Source organism: Pezoporus flaviventris, unplaced genomic scaffold (assembly GCF_033815535.1).
Source record: "Pezoporus flaviventris isolate CSIRO_AGI_PZ_B2104156 unplaced genomic scaffold, CSIRO_AGI_Pfla_v1 ptg000006l, whole genome shotgun sequence".
Classification (NCBI taxonomy): Eukaryota; Metazoa; Chordata; class Aves; order Psittaciformes; family Psittacidae; genus Pezoporus; species Pezoporus flaviventris.
In genome coordinates, this window is record NW_026892554.1 from 19,163,320 (window position 1) to 19,187,285 (window position 23,966).

The 23,966-nt window shown below is 44.0% G+C and overlaps 1 protein-coding gene across 4 annotated transcripts in view; it reads left to right on the plus strand.

The window, feature by feature from the left end:
- PSTPIP1 (proline-serine-threonine phosphatase interacting protein 1) overlaps window positions 1–23,966 on the plus strand; it is a 469,822-nt gene that overhangs the window by 39,532 nt on the left and 406,324 nt on the right. The window contains exons 10-15 of one of the 4 annotated variants that reach the window (XR_009742255.1): window positions 1,958–2,056; window positions 2,677–2,773; window positions 5,846–5,930; window positions 7,453–7,523; window positions 9,115–9,215; window positions 11,131–11,738. Coding sequence is in view for 3 of the 4 variants with exons in the window: in XM_061447300.1 (XP_061303284.1) it covers window positions 1,958–2,056; window positions 2,677–2,773; window positions 5,846–5,930; window positions 7,453–7,523; window positions 9,115–9,215; window positions 11,131–11,262 (585 nt within the window). In the remaining variant the exon portion in view is untranslated. Of the gene's footprint in view, window positions 1–1,957; window positions 2,057–2,676; window positions 2,774–5,845; window positions 5,931–7,452; window positions 7,524–9,114; window positions 9,216–11,130; window positions 12,624–23,966 lie in introns of those variants that run through there. The other 3 variants (XM_061447301.1, XM_061447300.1, XM_061447303.1) reach the window with 3 other exon arrangements.

Genomic DNA, 23,966 nt, shown 5'->3' on the forward strand with positions numbered 1-23,966 from the left:
TCCTTTCAGAGTCTTTCTTTTGCGCAGCACTTTATATTCACCTGCCCTCTGCCATGGACTAATCTTTCAGTTGAAAGGTGGTGGTGAAGTCTCTTCCCATTATGCTGAGGATGGGTGAGGAGATCTGTGCTTGCCTAGTAAGCTTTGCACAACAACTTACAGGAACTGGCTGACACCCAAATCAGCCACATATTTGATCATATTAATCCTTCAAGTACATTTGCCCATCTGCTGAAGTATGATTTTGCTATGTTTACTTGTTGCAGGCTTTACTTCCACATAAAATAAAATGCCAGGAGCATAGCTTGTCAGTTCTCTGCTTCCTCTTCAATATTCCCTATCAGGGAGGACCGGAAAGTCATGCTTTAATTTCCCCCCTTCTAAAGAAGCCAATGAACAAGTGAGCTCTTCCACAACCAAACGCACTTCATTTCTCTCACATGGCTAAATTCTGAAGAGCCACAGAGCTTGCGGCCTGCCTGCTGCTGAACTCATTCATAAAGGAAGGGCATCTTGGACATCTTTTAAAGGTGCTTGTAGAGACAAGAACTGAGAGATTTTTTTTGAGGCATTTAAAACTAGTAACTAGCACAAAAAGCAGCTTAAGATCCCCAGCTTCTGGCTTCATAGTGGAGAATGTGGAAGTGCTGAAGTCACTTAGGTCTCTAGCTGAGCGCTGCACACCCATACCCCAAATTATTGGCTAGCAAGCGGCAGCAATGGAACAGAGAGGAGCAGTGCTGTATTCCTTGGAACGAGATGTCCAGGTTCACTGTCAGTCTATTGCACAAGCACGAGGGATGTGTCTAACACAACACCCAGCTCTGCTTTGCTAAGGACCTGACAAGCCCAGAGTCACTACGCTTCCCTCTTTGCCGAGCTGCATTTCCTGACAGGACATCATTTACCTGGAGAATTCCCAGTGAGCTCTCGTGCTATTTCAGCAGCCCCTGCAGGGCCAGGCTGCAGAGATTGTCTTTTTGTATTCAGAATGGATATTGAAATACTCATTCTCCACCCTTCATTCAGGTAAAAGCTTTTTCTGTTTTCTCTCAGAAACTGATCCCAAGGCCAGCTTATTCCCCTGATGGACTCCTTTCTTGCTGTTTAGTTTTTAGATGGCAAGATATTACATGGCAGGCAGCACACCCAACTAAATGTTCTGCAGAATACTGTACACATTTGTGGTGTTCTGGACATAATTACTAGCAAATGGTGATGGAAACAGATGGCTGGAAGCATCTGAGCGTTTCACACCTCTTAGAAACCAAAAATTTATGTTCTACTTATAGAAGTAGAACTTTAAAAAAATATCAAACCACCCTGATCTAAGTTCTTCAAGTAAGAGTTGATCTGCCTCTTCCCCCAGCTCAGTTCACACTTCTCTCTCTTCCCCCTTCATTCTTCCCAAGCTGTGCAACAACAGGAGAAAAATCAGTCAGATGAAGGCAGGGACTAAACTCTGAAGAACGAAAAATGCCTTCACTTTACCATGAAAAGAACCTTAGAAATGAAGAGAGGCAACTCCAGAGAGTCTCACGTAGTTTCAAAAGAGAAGAGTATGGAAAGCCATTTTAGAAGGCAGAGATGGATAGTTCTGGCTCTTCCTCTAATGTAAATACCTTTTCATGCTAGTACTCTACTGATCTGTTAAACATCAAGATTTCAGAGCAGACTGGACCTCAACTCTGAAATCCCTGGCAGCCAAATCCAGATCCTGATTCCTTTCCCCTGCTTTGTTTTTGTCTATAATACATAACTTTGATTTGGTGCAATCAATTAAAACGACTTCTTGAGCACAAGGAAGTAGATGCAGCTCCTCCAGTAGCTGTAAAGACATCCTTTACAAAGGATCCTTCAGAACAGTTTGCAGACTTACCAGCTTGGCCCTGTTGTTGCCTGCAATGTAAATAACTAACTACCATGAGGCTACATCACATCCTCTCTTTGGCTTTAGGTCTTCCAGCTCCAGGAGTGTGACCGCATCACCATCCTCCGCAACTCGCTGTGGGTTCACTGCAACCAGCTCTCCATGCAGTGTGTGAAGGATGATGAGGTAGGGGCACCTGCCAAGTAACTTTCATGCAGAGGAGGAAGAGGAGGAAAAGAGTGCTCTAGCAGTACAGCATTAGCTTGCCGTTCTCTGTGCCTGCTGACAGCAAACTGGCTGTTGTGCAGTTTCAGTGAGGGGGGAGTATTCTCAAACTAGCTTGTTCCCTTCTAGATGTAAACAAGATATATGCCTGGATATAGACACTTACATGTCTCCTCCCCTCAGTTTGTTGGGTGTGCTTCCAGCTACCAGAACGCTCAGTTGAGTATATTTGGGCTGAGGCACAACTTTCAGGAAGGCATCCACTCATGGTCTCAAAATTGGAAGACAAAGAACATACCAGTTTTGACTCTGAATGGTTGTTTCCTGCTACTGATTTCTTTCTTGCATTGAAAAGCCTTGGACTGCTTGCAGCATCCTCTCTTAAAAGAATATCCAGAGCACAAATAAACAACTGTGTTTACAAGAACGTCTGTATGGGGGACAGGCTGAAGATCCATCCAGGTCTGACACGCACCAAGTATAAAGTGTCTCTTAAGGGGAAAATGTTTAGAAGAGCATTACTCATTGATTGAATGTGAAATGTTACAAATTAAATTCAATTCTTGGGTTCTGTTTTGTAGCTGTATGAAGAGGTTCGGTTAAGCTTGGAGAACTGCGTTGTAGAGTCAGACATAGACTACTTCATTAAGACTAAAATGACAGGAACACAGCCTCCAGGTAATTATTCCTATTGGACTTGTCTGATGAGTCACCCGGGAGGCTGAGGCTGCAGTTGGTGCAGTACATGTCCTTTGGAGCTTGTGCTCCCGCTATTCATTGCCACCCGCCCATGGCTCACTTCCTGCTCGCTGTGCTGCCACCGCTCCCTGTGTGGCATGGTAAGTGGCATAGATGGATGAGCCACTCAAAAATAACCCTCCAAAACTGGAAAAAAATAAAAGAGAAGTTGTTTTGGCTTTGCAACCAGGCTCATTTCACAGTACAGCTGAGCTGACGCCACTAAGGAGGTGGCAAACTGCCTTGCAGAGATGGCAACCTCAATTTCCTGCAGTGGTGACAAGTCAGAGCCAACTTACCATGTAACTGCACCATGGTATCCCCTTGACAGAGATGCTGCCTTCTTCATTTGCAGCACAGAAAAGACCAGACTTTCTATTTTGTTTTGTTCCACCTGCCCAATGGGCAATAACATCTTTTGGCCCCTCAGGAAGTTGTCTGTATAAAGGCAAGACTCTAGTTGGGGGAAATGCTGAATGAACATTTGCATGCAGAAGCAATGCAAGGCTCACAAACTGCCCATTCAAGCCAAAGCAGCCTTTTCATTGACTTCAATGATCAAAACCTCTGCGCTGAAATGGAGATTGAGATACCAAGAGCTAAAAGCAGTTGTAAAATGAACACATGCTGCTCCAGGGTAATTCTCCACACACATCATGAGAAAGGAGGCTATCTAATGTTTCACATGGCCAGATACAGCCTCTGACTTCAACAGGCAATACAAGATACTTACAGACTGAGTGGTGCTTGCACTTCTGTGCAGCTGCTGCAGTAAACAAAGATTCACAGCCTTTATAAAAGGAGAAAAAAAAGCCGTATTTCATCTCTTCATCAGTTCATGACACATATCGATGCTGAAAAGATCTCTTCCTCCATTGTTTTTAATCTGTGCACAAATACTGGTTCACTTCCACTATCTGCTCTAACACCACACTGCTAGGTCAAACAGGAAATGCCCTCAGTATGCCCTCAACAGTATCAACAGAGCTCGCTCCAATTCGGAGTGGGGAATAAGCTATGCAGGCATAAGAAAACTTTATACTGATAAAACCTGGGCATGCCAGGAGTTGTATAGGTACAAATATCAGCAGGGTGTTCGACATCCCTGTCCCAGGGGATAGTTATCTCATACAGGAGCAACATACACCCCTTTGATTTCATCACAGAGCTTGGAGCTGGCAGCAATTGCACCCCAGGAACTTCTTCATCAGAGCTGGATGCTGCTACTGACTGAGCACTGAGCCTGGTTTTCACTCAGCCTTTTCCATCATTACACCTGCAACAATTAAGAATTGGGAGAAATATTTTAAAGGAATATATTGATACTGGTGCACTGGATGTCATTTTGCTGCTATAGTTTATTCTTCTGCACATAGGGGATTTAAATTCACTGATATAGGAGCATTTACCAAGGAAAAACTACATTTGCACTAGCAGAAGGGAGTACTGTGCTTTGCAACAGTGTGAAACAACTTCTGTATACTAAGAAATCTGTAATTCTCAGCTAGTTGTTTTTTTTCCTATGTGAGATTTCTCATTCTCCAGTTGCCTAGGCAATTTTCTGCAAACAGCTCTTGGCTATGTCAGGACTCATTTCTAATAAGAAATAGGTGGGAAAAACCCTTGTGAGCTTTCTGAAAAGCAAGGAAAGAACTGCCTTGCTTTTTTGATGGGTTTTGGGGCTTTTTGGGTTGCTTTTTTATTTTTGCCACCTAGAAGGCGTCATGTTCTGGAAGTAACATCCTTGTATCTCCATAGCTCTGGCTAATGAGTTTGCACAGTAGCACACAGTGACCCGTTGATCTGTTTTATTATTTGCAGAATGCAGGAGAAAGCCCACGTGTGGTTTGCATTGAGTAGCAGACCTTCATCAGTCTATCAGTTTCTTGATGCGATTGCTCATTCCCCTCTTCTACCTCATCTTGCAATCATTATAGAGTAGGAACTACCAAGGTAACAACCTAGAAGGGCAGTAGGAGACCCTTAAAATGCTCAGAAAGCTCACTAATTACACTCAATCTTATTTGCAGGGATTCTTCACACTAGTTGTACGTGCCTGCTCTACTTATGATCTTGGCTGACCCAATGTGAGAATGTCAACATAACCTTTAGCCCAAGTCCAATGCCAAAGTCTTAATTTGCTGGTATCAGAACTGAGATAATATGGTATCACAGACTTCACTCATGTTTGTTTGGCTTTAACACACAGAAGGCAGAAAGGGCATGTGGCCAGCAGCTCTAAGCAACCACACTGGGAGCCAGGAGGTGAAAAAGAAATAAATCCATGTGTAACTATTTTAGCTGTAAAGCTAGACTTGGAAATGGTCTCAATTTCACCCTTAACACCACCATGGGGCAGAGTGAAGGAACTGTAACATAACTGTGTTTAAGAACAAAACCCAAATATCTCTGGGTAAATGGCAAATCAGCTCTCGGAAGGCTGACAAGGGAGATATGAAAGGTAGAGACACTCAAGATCAAGCACAGACCAGAAAATTGCTCATTACTGCTCCTGGCAATAAGATTCAGAAATCTCCCAGCTCTGACAAAAATTCCTGCCTCAATACATTGAGAAAAAGAAAGAGAAACAAAAAACAAAAACACTACAGCCAATTGTCTCATGAACATGGTCTCAGGCTTACAGTCACCATGCTCCGCTCCCTTAAATCCTGAGCTTCGAGGCAACAGAAGAAACAGTCACGGAGGAAACTGCCTTCTGCATTAGGGTTAGCCACAGCTATTAGAACGGTTCTTCAGGACCTTGACTGTGCTCATCTCACATCAAGCACGCCTTTCTACCACAGACATATCTGCTTACAATCACATGAATTGCTTCTGTCAAGTCCCCAGGTCCTCCCGAGCTGCTCCAGCCACATTATAGGCTAGTGCAGATAGGTGCTGCATTGCAGTTTGCTCCAGCAGCCCAGTGGTTGCAACGGTGGGTTGCATTGTTGGGGGGGAGAAAAAAAGTTCTGCCCATGTGTACATCTCATTTTTATCACCCTGCTGCAGATGCAATAGGATATGAGAACTACTACAGCAAAGAAGCAAACAGAAACAACAGCAGTCCAACCCAGTCTTGTGGGATGATGAAAAGGTGAGTGGCAAACTTCAGTTCCCAGAGCAGGTATTTCTCTGTATGAACAGCAATGTTTGATGACAGGAAACAGGACCTGCAAAATTATTACTTCCTTTACTGTGGCAACACATACATACCAATAAATATAACTTGACAGGAGAAGTAAACCTATTAAAACCAGAGTGAGAGTAATTTTGCCATAGCCTAGTGGGAAGAGAACCAGGGGATGTGTTCATAAAACAATTAGTTGGCCAGCAGCAGATAGCAGTCACTTATTTCCTCTTTCCTAGTGAGTCATGGCACATAGCAACAAAACCACTTTGTTCAAGGGAGGGTAAAGGTGAATCTTGCTGGGAACAGGGGCTGGGGAGAGCTGTCTTTTTCGGCAATACCTCCTGGCTTACTGCACCGCCCAGCTGAGCGGAACAAAGAGCTGCTCTCTGTAGCTAGACCACAGGGAAAAGCACCGAGTGGAATAACTGTGATGATTAGGGAGGCAATTTCTCTTTCTCTGATCCATTTAGGCTGTAAATGCTGTCACATGGATGCAGTTATATCAGCAGAAGAGCATGGTCGATCTCTGGGTTTAAATATTTTATACCAAAATGACTAATTCACAGTGGGAATGGCATCACATTTAAAGTAGAAGAGCTTTGTATTTTGACAAGCCTTATTACACAGCAAAGACAAGCAGCAGGCTGTGATGTCCCATTTAAAGTGTGGTTCAGGCTTGTTAGGGAGCTGGTAAGGTTTATATACAATGCTCTGTTTTACAGCTGGAAACCGGATCTTCTGTAACAATGAGTTCTAATGTTGCATCCTATACAGTCACAGAAGACAATTGTACTGCTGTGTAGAATATAACTGCTCTGCATGGGCAAGTAGCCAAGAGAGGTTCAGCCTGAGTTGTGCAGAAACTGTTGAGCTTGGGTGTCTATTTTCCATTAACACTGAGTATTTACCAGCTGGAAAATCAGACCCCTTAAATATGCTAAAGCAAGCAATGCCATTTCTACCTATGGTTCAGAATCCTAATCCATTTCCTCACTTAGTTTCCAGTACCCAGCAGTGATATAGAACTAGGGATAGATTAAAAATAAATATCTTCTTTTTTCCTCCTTAGACTCAGTTTTCAGAAAGGCTGTTATACAAGCTTTGGATTTTAAATTGCACCAGTTTTCCTTAAAAATAGTAATCTCTTCTAAACAACTGATAATTCTCCCCATATTAATGTTGTCAAATAAAAGGAGTTTTGCACTTTGGTGCCTTCAGATCAACAATAAAATACTATCTGATGCCATTTATGCATAGTTCAGTGATGGCTGATGGTTCAGCATTCTGTTGCATTTTTTAAGTGTATTTTTAACTGACGATAAATTTATCTGCAGCAGAAATGAAAATAGACAGCCACAGGAAGAGGTGACATCTACCCAGTGCTGCAGCAGATGGAGGGAAGGTTGAGTCAGACAGCTGAGAAGAAGGAATGCTCATACCCAGTCCTCTTCACTCATTTTGTCATTGGTTTCTTTTCGTTCTGCAGATTCTCTGGACTACTGCATGGAAGCAGCAAACACAACACGGAAAGTGCCACTCCTTCAGCCCCTCCTCTCGGTATGCCTCTTCAGGAAATAGGTTTACCAGATGTGCTTGTTTTAGATCACATTGCTAAATCAAGCTTTGACATGGAGCACAAATGGCACAGCAGATATTCACGTCAGCAGTCAAGAGTAAGAGAAGCCTGGAAATGAATCTAGCTTGGATGTGTATTAAACAAAGTTCCCAGTTTGAAGTGCCAAATAATCCATAAGATCTTCAAAACCACTGTCTAGGCAAGGGGGAACTGTACATTCAGAACACCACAATCCATCTTAGGCAATAGTTTTCTCCTAAAGTAGAATACACTACCTCTAAAAAGCCTATGAGAATACATAGTTCCTAACAGACCAGGTTCATGCCTTATGAAGGCAAATATCCACCTTGTGTCAGTTACACTGTCTTATTGTAACCATTGCAACCAGGCATTTAACACGCTATTTAAGGCATAGTACTTTGACTATGCAGAAAGTAACAGCTGATGACACTTTGAATGGTTCCGTTTAAACCAAAACCATTTTAACTGTGATTTCTGCTCAAAGAAAACAAAAAGCTGGTTTAGAACAGTTTTACAAACACCCCATATCGATTTCCTTTGTCAGACCTGCCTGCTTGGGCACCCAGAAATGAAGCCCAGACTATCTTAACTTGCTGCATTTGGTGCTCAGCCAGGGGGGACCCTCCAGTGCTACCAAACACCAGTTGGAGCTGCACATGTAGAGCAATGCTGTGCTGAGCAGTTGAGGGTAGTCACTCCTGAATTCCCTTAGGCTAGGGACATGAGGGGAGAGTGTTCCCAGGGCAAGGCCCGCAGGAATGGCAAACTCCCTCTGTGTTCAGCTTTTTCAACTGCTCCCATGCTTGCCTTTCAATATCTGGGAAGTCCAGGAGCTGACAGCGCTCCTTAGAGCAGGACAGCTAACCCAGGGATAGAAAGGGGGAAAGTACAAGCACCTTGGGTGCTGCGTGCACCGTCAGAGCGTTATCATCCCACAAAGGAGTCGCTGTGGGGAAACTGTGCTCACCCCAGTGGCTGGGGAAGCTCCCAGGCAGATGCTGGGAGGAGATAAGAGGTTGCCCTAATTATGACAAGCTGGATTAAACCAACGTCTGCCAAGAAAGTGACGTCAGTGACAAACAGCTATCTGGGAGCTATGTAAGCTACCAGCAAATGTCCGCTGACCCATCGGCACAGCGCTTGCCGTTTTTCTCTAGGGAAAAAGAAAAGCCCTGTGTGAGTCACTGAACTGCCAGAATTTGATCCCACCAGCTGCAACCATTTTAAACCACTTTCACCACAGCGTTTCCCTCTCGGGACATTGTGCTTCCCCAGGATAAACATTTTTCCCAACCTGGATGAGGCTAAAGCTAGCGTCCGACCTCCCACTAAATCCAAAGGGTGTACTGTCATCTTATCAATGGGACAGTTTGTGTGTAGGACTTTACATACAGTTCACAGCAGCTTTTCTATACATGTACATCTCCAGAGAGAGACAGAACAGACACCCTTGTATTTGTGAACTCTTGCATATGATCTCATGCGTGTATAAGCAACTGAACTTTTTGTTTCTGTGGGTAGGTTTTACCTTTGTCTTTTCCCCCCCCGTAGCAGAGAAACCAGATGGGGTCTATGCATCCATTTTTGAAAATCAACAGGCTAGAATCACGGCATCACAGGACTACAGAGTACTTTATGACTACACAGCCCAGGTAACGAAAGGCTTTAAAATGCATATCTCACAGCATCAGATTTAAAATAGATGATGTTGATCTGATGTGCAACATCTTGAAAGTGTTGATTCTGTTTAGGAGGTGTTATCTTCACTTTGCAGGCAGGGACACTTAGAGGATTATTGGTCAAGGTCACATGCAGAAGCCAGGAAACGCAATGCCAGTTCCTGGCACACATCATTAGATGATGCTGCCTCAAGATGAAACAATAAGATTTTTTGATTACACATTAGTGCAATCACCCCTAAATTACTGCTGAGCTGTTACTGCCTCCTTCTAGAGATACAGGAGACCACAAACACAAGGAAAATGTTATTTTTTAGGAAATGATGACTAAGTACGCAGTACTGTGTATTTGGAAATTCCATCTCTTGTGAAATGTTTTCCTAAGGAAAATGGCTATAGATTCCTCATGTAAGAATATGTGAGAGATGCTTGTCTAGGAACTCCATTTGATTTCACTTATCACCTGGAGAGTCCTGCTCCCGTTTAACACACTGGCTTTCCATGCTGGAGAGGACTGAATCCCCATAAAAGACACTCTTTCCCTGTACATCCATGTTGCAGTTTGCAGAATCACACTGGACGTGGTCCATGTACCAAAAGGTTATTATATGGAGCAACCTGCATCATTAATGGGAATATTGAACTCACACTGGCTCCAGGCCTATCTCGGCATAATACTGTTAGTAAAAGGCTATAAATGGGCTGGTGATGAGTATTTTTTTGTTCAGATGGACTCCAGAACCTCTTGGACTCTTGTTAAATCATTACCCCCCAGTGGGACTTTAACAGTTTAATTACATGTCAGTTTAAAGGTTTGTTTCATTGGATCAACAGAAGGAGCAGCAGCCAGGAGGTCTTCAGGGAGACCCCTGCTCTAAGGGACCTGCCATCAACAGCCAACATGGAAGAAATGCTGGCGTGTGACAAAATAGGCAGGCAGATGAAACGGTGAAAGGGCTGGAAAGGAGAGCTTTCTCTTGGGTACAGCAGCATTCTGACACCCTTTATGATATAGGCTTTGTTTTGCTTTGTTTTAAACACTCATTTACTATTTGCCTGAAATGTCATGCAAGCACAGCTGAAAGTACCTCCCGAGGAGACTGCCGCATCTCTCTGTCAGATCCTTACTCCAGGAGTTGCCTTAAAAATATGACACACACAGATTTTCCCTGCTGAGAAAAGTGCCTGTTACTACTTTCAGTATAAGGTATACGGAGGCCTCCCAGTTTTGAGTCCGTTCGTACCTACTCAGGTACATTAAATTTAGATGTAGCTGATGTGACAAATGTATCAGGAAGCCTCTCTTACTCTGTTTTCTATTTTACTACACTGCAGGTAGCAAAGTGGTTTCCTATGGAAAATAGGACAGACCCACTGAAGGGACTGAGAGCTGACTGAGAGCTCAGAGACAGCTTCCTCCATTGGCCCTGGATATAAAAGTTACCTAGCTCAGGAAAAGTTGCTGGACCTCCTCTGGTCACTGCTGTTCTGTATTAAAAGAACCAAGAGACCTATTTAAGGCCTGGATTAGCAGAGACACTGTTATCATCTCCCTTGGGAATTAAGCTGTGCAATGCAGACTACACAAGGGTCACAGTTAGCTGGTTCAGGATAGTTGTATTTAACCCCTTCCAGCCTTCCCCAATGATATAACAGTCAAGCTGCTCCCACAGAGGGTGGAGAAATTTGAGGATAGTAAGGAAACAACCACCTCAGCAAGTGTTTAATCCCCTCACTGGCTGGTATTTCAGGATCTTTTCCAACCAGAAGGGCAGACTTCTGATGAAAGGCAGGGTAAAAAAGCCCAAACCCAAATGACCAGGCACATGCCTGGTCCCTCCTGTGCTCTCAGGCTAATAATCACATTGCTGTTCTGGTCTCCTTTCAGAACATGGATGAGCTGGACATCAGTGAAGGAGACATCATAGTTGTCATTGAAGAAAATGAGGATGGCTGGTGGACAGCAGAACGGAATGGGCAGCGAGGCTTTGTGCCAGGCTCTTATCTGGAAAAGCTTTGATGAAAAGAAGCCCCAGTCTTCAGACTTCAAAAATACTCTATTACTGAAAACAAACAGCACACAAGGTCACTCCAGCTGACCGAGGGCAACCCATAATACTGTCTTCTACAATTACCAGTCAGGACATAATAACCAACTGACCATGCTTTCCTCTTCCTTCCTCCTGCCCCATCCCAGCACCTCTTGACCTACACTGTCTGCAAAACCCAATTAGGAGTGTTGGTCCTTACCACAGCCCTTCCTCCTCTCAGCACACTGTGCGGTCATCAGTGTTGCAAAGCTTCATGAATCCGGGAGGAAAATCCTGCCCAGAACTGAACTGCACTAAAGGAAAAAGACCCAGGAAGCAAGTGCTACATCTCCCGGATGGAGGACCACCTCCAGCCAGCCTGTGAGCCACCCTCATGGTCACGGCAGCCACGTTCTCTGCCATGGATCCCTTCCTCTCACTGCACAGGCTATACACATCAGTACCAGTGCTACACAAGGCACTCCTGATCACAACCATCTCCTAACACAATGAAATCCATGCTACCCATGCTTCTGCTTTGCACTGGATTCTGGGGCAGCAAAATGAGGGCAGATTATGAGTCCAAGGCTTGCTTTTGCCTTGGTTGGATGGTTTCCCTGACACTTCCCTGGGATTTTTCATGTTTAAAGAGCAAGAAAAACAACAAACAAGCAAAGCCTCCAGCAGTGCTGCACTGCCCTGATCCTTCTCTTCTGAGCACGAGAGAGAAGTGCCTATCATCTCCTCACGCAATCTGCATACCCATGTCATCAATGCATTCTCCTTTCAACACCTCTGTCCACCTGGCTGATGCTTCCGCATCTATCTCCAGCCTCTGGGATTGCTGGTGCAGAAACGTCCTGGTTCCTTTCCAGGCACTTTTAATGTGCTAGTTCTTCAACAAACCCTCTTCAGAGGAGTCACACTGCGCAGGTTAACTGTCTTGCACAGATTTCAGCCCTATCAGTCTTTCTAGTTTAGTATTTAAGAACGTTTCCAGCTGCCACTGTACTTCCCAAGGGATCGATAGGCAGTTTCTGCCACTTCTCCCTCTTCAGCATTTCCGAGATGGTTAGAATGAAAAAATGACATAAAAGATGTAATCTGAAGGAGAGCACACTGTTTCTGGGGCAGAATGACCTTGTTTGCCCAGGTTTCAGCTCTCAAAACTGAACCAACGCAATGAAGATTAATCAAATTGCTACCCAAAAGGCACGGAGCAGGGAGGAACTGTTAGCTAAGACACAGCAGGAAAAACAAAGAGAACTCTACACAGAAGAAAAAGCCATAATGGTCAATGCAATTATCCCTTAAATGAGAGAGAATGAAGGTCAGAGGCACTTGCAGTACCTTGTTCTAATTTCTTGTTTCAAGAATGGAATTCAAGTTGCTGCAAGCCCTTTTTCTTTAGTTCCTTGCAGTCCTTTGCACAGGCACACTTGTCCTTCCCACACTTCCCCAAGTCATCATGCATCAGTGCTGAAGGGCTCTTAGTACCTCACATTAGCAGAGGCCCAGAGGAACTGCAGGAATTTGAATGGCATTTAAGGCAGCAGGATATATGAACAGTAGTGCTCCTTTCTGGCTGAAGGTGTTAATGACAGGTTTCTGTGACCACATCTGAACTGAACAGTGATGAAAAGATGGACCACAATAACCTGCAGCTAGGCCACCACAGTGTAAATGCTGCTATCAGAGACAACTACCACTCGCTCCTTATGTACAGCATGAGAGAAAACCTAAAGCATGGGATTTAATATATTGGCTTCTTCAACACTCAGCCTTCCAGAGAACTGTAATAAACCAATGAATACTGAAATAAATGTAGGTGGATATTTTGCAGATTATGAGATGCATCTCCTCTAATTTATGTACAACACAGGGGTTTTGCTAAGACTCTGGGGGCCCTGACAGCCTCACACAAGCCACTGCAATGCCCACTTCTGGTTACCCTGAAATCCTGTTACAGATTGTCTTTGCTAACATGTACCATTGGTCTACATCCCCAGTAGACAGTGGAATGGTGCCTGCTGCTTCTACCCCATCAAATCCTTTATTTTTTTTTTGCTGTTAAACTCAGGAACCTGGTTTCCTTTCTACCTATCTCTTCTTCTGTCAAGTAAATACTGTTGTAAGTGCAAAAGGCTATAGATTCTTCAAAGTCTACCCAGCATCATAGCATTTGGATCCCACATGCTAACTCCACACTGGTCCGGAAAAGGAAAAGCAGGAGCAATATCTTCTCACTACTCCTCTGCCTTACACTGCAGTGTGGCTGATAAGTAATTACCAAGCCATATCTACGCAGTTAGCCCTATCAGTGTGGCAGAAATAGAACAGAGATACCAAGAAATACCCACACCCACTGAGCACACCCACAGTTTAGGTGTCACCCACCCTCCCCATGAATAGGAAAAGCGGGAAGGTCAAACATAGGTTACTGCCCTAATAATATTGCTTTCAATGTTTCCTCTTCAGCTTAGTAACCCTGGGGCAACAAAACTGACCCCTTCAAGTACTCATTTAATTTTCAGCTAAGATGGGAAACTGAAATGGGCCCTTTCCAGTGGGAGGCATTCTTAAACTGAAGTCTAACATTTTTGGTTGAAATTCTTTTTGGGTAACACTTCTGGTGAACCTCCCCTTTGATTGTGACTGCCAGTTTTTGGCAAGGTGGTGCCAGTCAACATGCGGGAACAAAAAAGAGTGGCAAAGTTGTGTGTTTGTCAGGTTAACTCTTATTTCAGTGCCCATTCACAATCAGCAAACTACCTTTTAACTGACACTGACAGTGCTCTGGCTCTGGGTGGGATCACACACAAGCTCTTCCCAGACTAGGCATTATCTGTCCATTATATATGAGTGGCAAGAAAGCTTTGGACTCATTTCCCTCATGAACAACAGAATAGGAAGGAACTGGGGTTGACACCTGCTGTTCTTTGAGATGGATTTCGGTTTGGAGGAACATGACCATAAGATTGATATGAGAAAGTGTAGTGGTAATCTGTTCTATTATTTCTTTAACTGCAACACGAATTCAAAGGTTGGAAGTAGGCAATTTGCCCCACACAGATACATGTATTATTCTCCTTTACCAGATAAAGCAGAACAGGAAAACCTTCTTAAAAACAACACTTAACCAAAGACAACCATATGTACTTACGAAATGTCTACAAGTGCAGCATGAGGCCCAGAACACATTTCAGCTCCTGCATATGGCATTAGGAGCCCATAAGCCAGTAGTAAAACTTGGTGAAAGTAGTGTCAGACCAGAAACAGAGAGATCCAGGAGACGCAGCTTGAGGCCAGCCAATGCAGACAGTGCTTTACTACAAAGAATGGTACCTCCTGCCAAACTCACAGGTCCATGGCTACAGACAGCAAGCTTCCTTCTAGCATTTTGTTACAACTAGCCACCTAAAAGGAAGAAATCAACCTCTTTACAGCTGAGCAGTCAGCAACAGCAGGAGCACAGCGGCTGCTCAAGGTTTGAAGTGCTTGCCATCTTCTTGAGGACCCTGGCTTGAAGTCTGCATTATACACAACCCAGACATACTTCAGCTTAAAGTGTTGACAGACCATATACACAAGCCATAAACAGCAGCAAGTCTTACCTTGGATTCCTTCGCATCCTGTTTCTTCAAGAGGTGCGTTCAATGTCTGAATCTCCTTTCCAGAGGTAATTTTCTAGGCAAAGATTCCCAGTTGCAGCTCAGACCTCACAGATTACTATGTGCAGTTCAGTGGAAGCACATGGATGCCAAGAGGAGATTCATTACAAACCAACATCAGGTTGGAGCCTGGTTGGCCATTAAGAAACATCTAACCTAAAAACTGGTAGATAACAAATAGCCCTTTTTCTCTGGAACTATGTAACCTCTTGGCTGTATCATTGCTAGCTGGCTTAACTGTGCAGGCTCAGAGAACCCAGGGGACTCTACATCAGTACTATACAGAGTCTGCTGCACAGAAAGGTCACTGTTAACCTTCAATGTGAACTAGCAACAACCCTGCACAGAACAGGACAAACTGCAAAGGCCTGAAGAGCAACCTCTGCTGCCCAACACCACATCTTTTCTCTTGCTCTGTTCTCTGACTTGCACAGACTGAGGCCTTGAGAGCAAGGGCAGTTATCAAGCACACAGCTTCATCTGTCCTCAATTACTAGTGAGCAAGGAGAACAGGAAGGTGCCCTTAGCCTTCATGTCTCCTTGCTGCCACAGGGCTATGGGCACAATCAAGTTCTCAGGCTCAGAAAGTAAAGCAGAGCCTGCTGTTAAAAAACAAACCTAAAAGCCTGCATTAGGATCAGTCACTACCATTCACCAGCTTCTTAAATTAATGACAGTATTAATCACAGGTGTTTCTATAGTGCAGCTGGGATGTGGTGGGCATGCTCACTGTAGCTGAGGTTTAAAGGAGATAGAATAGCTGGGGTTTTGCTCCTCAGGAAGAAGAAAGAGACCAAGGGCTGATGCTAGGTCACACTGGCTTTCTGGAACACAAACAGCTGCAGGGGCCTGCAGGGCCTTATGGACTGGTTTTTGTAGAGAAAAGGATACTTGTGTGCAGTAATTAGATTTTGAAGAGGAATTAGCATCCTACCCGTGACTAGGTTATTAACAACATGGCAACACCCCATCTACCGCAAGAAAGCAGAGAGGGCAAAGAAGTTTGAGTCTGTTAGTCATTACTTATTCTTTGTTAGCAATTACCTAATTTCAGTGGGCAGCTTACATTTTGGATGAGGGAAGCTCAGAGCCACAGTTATCTCCAGGTTTGTGCACTCCTGGACCATTTACAGTACTAATTTGATCTGTTTCTAGAACAGCCAGATAGTATTTCCATCAAATTAGCAGTGCACATGGTACAGTGTACTTCTACCAGCTGCTAAAGGGCAACTGACACCTGATCTGGCACAAAGCTGCTTGGTGCAACATTAAGAGCACATTTACAGCCTTTCAGTGCTGTGTGCCACGTGGCTGCAGCAATGCTGTCTGACACAAGAGCCCAAAAGGCAGATTTAAGTGTGGTGGTGTATTCTGACTGAAAGCACAGACTAAATCTTGCTTTTAGGTATAAAGCTCTAATAGAAATGAGACGTCCCAGAAAAAACAGGAGAAATCAGACCCAACATCCATGACACTTCTACGAGGAAAGACAAAACGGCCCAAAAGCACTGAGCGAATGGAATGGGGTTTACTGGTTTATAGCCAGGTGTGTCCCTATATCACCTTGAGGGTAAGGAGGGTACAAAAACAACGGGGGAGAATGTGTATGTGTGGTGGTGAAGAGGAAACAGCTATACTAAGAGGTTCTTTGAAATCAGAAGGAATTTTACTTAGCAGCTCTAAAAGAGCCAGTGTAGTACAGATTACATAAACCAGGACATATAATCCGAGCTTTGCTGCCTTTACCATAATTCAACTAATCCCCCAAGCCAAGGGCAGTCATATAGAGAAGTAACCAGTGTGCTAACTGGTACAATACTGAATGAACTATAACCACCAGTGGTGCTTTGACTTAAATCCTCTTTGACTGAAATCCTGGCATTGAGGCACCCCTGCCCCAGGGAAAATGGCCACACAGTACAGCTAAAGAAATTCCAGCCTAAACTTGAGTGAAATGTCCCGAGTATGGGATTCCATGCTTAGATTGTTCAAGGAGCCCAGGATAAACCCTTTACAAAGCAGTGACTGACTTTGTGAAGCAAAGGTATGACTTCGCAGAAGTCACACCTCATACTTCTCTTCCCATTCATCATGGGGAGCTTGTAAAGAAAGCACTTTGGCTTCACCAGCTGAAAAATCCATCTGGCACTCTTAAGTATTCTTGTGACTGCTCAGTTCCAGACTCAGCCTAATGAAGGCAGCATTGGGTGGTGGTCAGATCAATATCTGCAGCGGAAAATCTTGTACAAAAGGACAAATTGCATTACGTGCACAGTGCCATTGCTTGCTTTGTACAACAACAGGATGGCTCTCGGGGAGGGGACTGTAGACATGACAGAACACTCACACTCGACGCAGGGATCGTGTGGGGGAGTTGAGTACATTCCCTTCCACTTCACAAGGGCACAAATGCTCAACAGCTGCATCCAGGGAAGGACTGTTCTGTCCATGGAGGAGCTTCTTGGGAAACTGGTGAACTTTAACCTTCCCAGGATAAGAATGTTAACATCAGTATGAATGGGGAAGCTTTCAATGCACTGATAGACGTGAGAAATGCTTTGTCTTTAGAGAAGGGCTGCATAGCCCTTCTTGTTTCTGAGCCCCTTGTGGGGAAGGGAGACAAGAGCGACAGTGACTTTGTTCTGCTAAGTGGCAGCTAAAGGTTTCACTATGGTCACTGCTCAGTTCAGCAGCCAACGGAGATGGGGGGGGAAGGATTCAAAACTCAAGAGAAACCCTTATTCTAGGGATAGGAGGGATTTGGGGAAATACATCCTCCCTACTCAGCAAGGTCCTTTGCCACCTTTTTAACCACAGCTTTTATCAGCATAGGCCCTAATGTATTTGCAGAGTCTGCACCATTTCTCCAGGCAGACATCTTTGTTTCCCACCCATGTATAGTAACACTGCTAGGCTAAAATGTGGTTTTATGCTTTTAAATGGACATTTTATTCATAGCACAAGAGCATTTTGCAGACTATTAGCAACAGGCATGCTTCCCAATGTGGGGCATTTTCCAAGTCTTGGAAATGCCAAGAGTGTCTGGCTCTTCTATACCATGTACACGGAAATAAAGTCTTGCCTATTGCCTCTGAGGTGTTTGGTAGAGGCCTGGCACAGAACTACACATGGCAGTCCAAAGAGGACCTACCCTTCTCTTAGTTGAGAAGGTATGAACACCACCCCTGCTGGCAGCCTCATTCAGTGCCAAGCATGACTTCATTTCATCTCTCACTGCTTCCTCTGTCCATGTGGGAGAAAAGTTTCACAACTCTGTTCAAAAGCAGTTTTCTAGACAGGAACCTTCCCACTTTGGCCTACAAAACAGGCTGCTTTTGCAGGCAAAGCATTCTAGATGAGCCCAAGTTCCCCCAGTGTCAGTGGTTTGGTTAAGCATTTTATTTACGCATGAAGAAAATGAATTCCGGTTCTTCAGTCACAGCCTGATGCTAGCAAAGGTCTGACAGCACTGTTACGCTGGGAAAAGCTAATGTTAATATTTGAAGTGGGGCAGAAGCCATTGGGTGAAAAGGGCTGCTGCCTGAAGCACCACACATTCAAGATGAAAGCAAAGCTGTCTGTTCTCTGAAGTGTCAGTGGGATCAGCACCATGGTCCCATACTGCTGTGGCTCACCAGCTACCAGCAGTAACCCATGTTTACAGGCTTCCCTCTGGCACAGAGATCAGAAGCTTTAACTCCGAAGTTTTGAGCTGAAGCATGGTCATTCAGGGTGAAGAGAAGCAGGTGAGAGCAAAAGGAAGTGCTGCATAGCACCAAGAAGTTAAAACTTTGCAGGAGTGCTCAAGTGCAGCAATGAAGCACTCTAGCAGGATCACCAAGTGAGTCCCAGGTCACCAGAACTTGAGCTTTGATAATCTCTCATTTGTGTAGTTAAAGCGCATATCCAAGTTTGGTCTACAAAATCTGGTCATGCTTTCAGGTTATGAGTAAACTGTACTTGATGTTCATCTGCAGTGTAAATACACCACACAAAATACAGCTGAACAACAGCCCTGGAGTCTTAGAGATGGAGGGAAGCAACAGCTGCTGCCAGGCACAGATCCAGCAGAGGTCATTGCAGCCACAGCGAGGACCAACTCAAAGGTGTATGTCTGGCCTAAATATATACCATGAAAACAAAACCTGTATCATGAAGGCAACTACCATAGCGAGCTGGGCAAAATCTACACCTGATGTTTACCTCTGCTACCCCAGCCAGCCATTAGACCTGCCCAGGGTGTAACACATGGCTGAGGAGCAGGTGTACAAATGTGCTTCCTTAGCACTTACTCCTCCATCTACTAACAAGTACCCTGCTATCCAGTGTGAGTTTTGAGCACTAATCCTTGTGATATACTATACAGAAGGAAACATGACCTGTTGCAGGGCTACCTTGGTATGTTTTTTGCATAGGCAGAACTATGACACAAATCATATCTGGAATTCCACCAAAGCAGCAGCAGCAGCAACAATCCTGGTAACTGCTACTGATTTTGCTCTGATCAGTCCCACTACTGAACATTATCACCAAACCCAAGATGGACAACAGCAAATCCAAGAAAGACAGCCCTACAACAGAAGTGAAATCTCATTTCTAGTGTGCGTCAGCGCTGAAAATGATACGGGAGACAGGATGAGAGCTCCAGCAGCTTATCACCCAAACAGCCATGTATGGCCTAGAGCAACCAACAAATACTGCTCCACTTTATAGGTCACTGCATCCAGTTTAGCAGTTTGGCAGACAGTGGAAGCTTTGTGCTAGCACCAGTTTAGATGTAGTATAGATGTCAGTTTGCTCTCTTGCCTTTTAGCAACAACCCAAGCATACATCATGTTTAAGAGATGCTGACCCCATAAAGACCTTTCCTTCTACTCAATTCAGCTCCAGAGGAAACAGATCAGCTATGAGAAGGTGCAGATATCAGGAAAGAAAAGATTAGCAAGATGAGCTTTAAAAAAGGATGTGGAATTAGGTTTCTTATATGTAGAAAGGGCAGCTGCTCCAATCAGTGAGGGTGACACCAAAAAGCAAGAAACTGACAATGCAGAGGCTCAGGTGGCAGTCTGCTAAGCACTGCATTCACCCAAGTGTAAGCTTATGCTACAGGACACAGTGCACAAGAAAACCTAAGATCCACTGCACTTAGTCTTCTATTGCATTTCAGTAGGATTTATCTCAAGCCTAAGATTAAGTCAGTAAGAAGATCCACTAACACCGTACTGTGGAGGCTATCACTATTATCACAAGTGCTTATCTCAAATCTTGTTTCTTCCAAGTACAGAAATATCTCATGAGCTGTCCTCTTGCTATCAAGACAGGGTTTTTTTTAACTAACTTCATTCCATCAAGCTTGTTGGACCATTATTTCCCCTGTGTTTAGCACGACAAACACACTGATCATGCCTTCCCAGACTGCAGTCTGAGTGAGATTCCTGAATTCTCATGAGCCTCCTATTAGGTTGCTGAAAGTCAGCAAAGCACCAGACTTGCACTGCAATGTACTTTAAAGTCATTTTAACAGTAGCAAGAAGAAACAAAACTCAATTAAAAAACACCCTTAAGGCAATTCTATTCCATGTGTTAGAAAGCTCTGGATCATGTCAGGCCTATTGCTGCAGGCAAGCTGCATGCCCGTGTGCTCCACGTAGCATACACAATGTTCAATCATTCTTTGAGTAATTTCCTGCACAGTCTGCACTGAGACTTCCTTTGCCTCTTCAGCAGAAGGCAGCAGACCCAGGTGGTTTGGATGAGCAGCCACTTCAGCTGTGCAGCTAGGGCAAAGCACACATACTGCTAGCTGTTTGAAGTTGGAAATCCAAGTACTGCCAAGCAACACAGAACAGATCCAGTCACCCCCTTAAACAAAAACACAAACCTTTCTCCCTCCTGGTGTTACTGGTATTAACTTCACTGGCTGAAGTAACAGTGAAAGCAATAACTGCTGGAAAGAAGTGGCTAGACTTCATAGATAGCACTATCAGCACTCAACAGCATAGTGAAACATGAAGATGTAATCAATACACTACAGCATAATCAGTCCTACAGAGCTTCTATCAAGGCTATCAACAGATTATTTGTTGGTTTTGCATTTCCTATGCTGTAAGTTCTTACTGTAACAGAGCTGAATTTTGGTAGACTGCAAACAGAACACGAGTTGCATTGGATTAAGTAGGGGAATAGGAACATCCTACATATTGTATATTGAAGAACGTTAAATACACAGAAGAAACCTCTTGGATGCAGTCAGTTACATGTGAAAATGAAGAAATGTGATATTTTGCTTCCAAAGATTGCCTTATGCCCAGCTACGAGACAGAAGGAAATCCAACAGGAACTAAAAACAACAGACACAGGAGACAAGGGAATAAATGAAATTAAGTCATTCCCTATCCCCTAAAAAGCACTGGGAGATACAAGCATACAGAAAGGCCGAACTCCAGTGACACAAACATTCTTGTCTAATGAATCAAAAGCTTATTCATTCTTTCAGTAAGAAAAAGCATTTCCTGATGTAACAACCTCATTTCACTTGCTGCATTTTAAGCCCATGAGCTTTTTCAGTCACAGAAAATACGTTCTTCAAATACACAAAAGATTTCCACAAAGAGGAAGGGAAGAAACTTAATAACCCCTGTGCTAGAATGCTGACCTTATAAATAGTTAATACATGTGGATTCTGTGCCAGAAGAAAGAAAAAGGCAGTTAAAGATGCTAAAGCTGGAGAATATTAAGAATTCATGTTTAAAGTGTTAATGAGAATCATGTTCAGAGCTAAGTTTCAGGAGTGTGAACTAGTAGGAAACACAGGAAGAGGGGCAGTGAGAAAGGTAAAGAATCATAGTGCAGACCAGAGATACAGAGCAAGTCAAATTAACACATAGCTTGGATAGAATCTACACTGCAAACCTCAGCACCGCTGAGCAAACCAAACTAGTTGGTACTGGAAGCAAATGAGCCTGTGGTACTCCCAGCTTTAATCCAGCACAGGCTAAATTTATCCTTATTTTTCTCAGTAATATTAAGTAGCCCCTACTAACCTGCATGCTGCCACAGCCCAATTACTTTCGATACTTGAGCTGATCTCAAACTAGCTAGTGGAGGTAACGTTATACACTACAGTGCAGATTAAAGTTGTATGCTAAATAGGGTTCAACAGTAGCAGCCAGAAAAACAGCTAGCAACTGAAATTGTACTAGAGGAAAGGAAGACTCCAGGTTGCTCACACCCAAGTTCTTAGTATTTTCTTCTTTTTTGTGTTGTTCATTATGTCAATGAAGTCCATATTGGAAAACATTGCTTTGAATGCTTACAGAAGCCCATTTTTTATTGTGGTATAACTTCATTTAGGAGGAAGTACACCCAATATAGGTAACTTAAAACAGAAAACTTGATTATCAGAGTATGACCTGACAGACAGGCCCACACTGTTTAGACTTTTCCACTGTTCTTTAATACTAACATGACTGCTTGCTCAACAGCAAAAATCCCCCTAAACTTGAAAACCCAAATCTCATGCTGAGGCAGACCTTCTAACTCAGGTGAAGAAAAAGCTGGGGTGCAAACCTTGTTCAGACTGTTTGCCAGGGAAAGGCATATGGCTTCACCAGCTCAAAAAAGAGCAGCTGTTCGTAATAGCACTTTCACCCACAGGACAGAAATCCAGTCTTCTGCTCTCATTTTTCTTAGCACATGAATAGTTTGCTAAGAGCAGAATTTCATTAACAGCAGCAGGCAGCGTGGATCCAGAATACATGGAAATTCAGGCAGAAAACAAGTCAAGAAGCTCTTCTCAGACACAGAACAGGTTTTTGGAAATGCATGAAGTTTAGTTCTAGGAGAAACAAGGGTCTTTAGCTAAACCCAAGAAATAGTCCTCACATGGACAGCAAGAAACTCAGCATATCAAGACTCATCTTAATACTAGTATTTAATATACTTATAATGGAGTAAGGTCTCTGCATATTTACCCAAATACAGTGCTTTTCTATTACAGTCACAGTTAAATGCCAAATAATCCACAATTACACTGAACAGTACTGCCATGAATGAGTGCAACACACTACACCTTTACTATCTATAATGCATGGTAATGTATAATGCCCCCCTGACAAACAGAACAGCCTGGTTTGCTTTCATTGCTTAAAGCTTTCAACAGGACACAGATACATGAACTACAGCTAGATAAGCCTCACATTTGTCATCTGCCTTTAATTAAACTGCCTCCTTTTCCACAGGACTCAAGATTAACAAATTCTTCTCCACAGTTAAACACACTGGGACCAAAGACTGAATTTCAGAAGCCTGCCAGATTAGCTTGAAGTTCTGGAATTCTAAGCAAGATGGATTTATAGCCAGTCCAAGGCTTTTAGTAATAGGGTAATACTCATCATTGACCAAGCTCAAGTATACTGAACCAAGTAACAAATATTTAAGCTGTCTGGCTTCCAACCACCTTCAGAATTCAGGAAGTCTACGTAACTGGAAGTAGACAGAAGGTAAGGCAGCATTAACTCAATCCCTACACAAGAACTTGCACCTGCCTCCCTATTTGAGTATGAATCCCACTGTCTGCAGTAAGTAGCACACAACAGCCCAAGCATATTTACAGTACAGGATCACTCAAATCCCGTGTTCAGTTCTAGGCCCCTCACTACAAGAGAGACATTAAGGTGCTGGAGCAGGGCCAGAGAAGGGCACCAGAGCTGGTGCGGGGCCTGGAGCACAAACGTGATGGGGAACGGCTGAGGGACCTCGGGGGTTCAGTCTGGAGAAGGCTCAGGGGGGACCTGATCGCTCCCTGCAACTGCCTGAGAGGAGGATGGAGCCAGGAGGGGCTGGGCTCTGCTCCCAGGGAACAAGGGATGGGACAAGAGGAAACAGCCTCAAGCTGCACCAGGGCAGGTTTAGATGGAGCTGAGGAACAATTCCTGCCCCAGAGGGTGCTCAGGCATTGGAACAGGCTGCCCAGGGCAGGGCTGCAGTCACCGTCCCTGCAAGTGTTCACACACTGTGGAGAC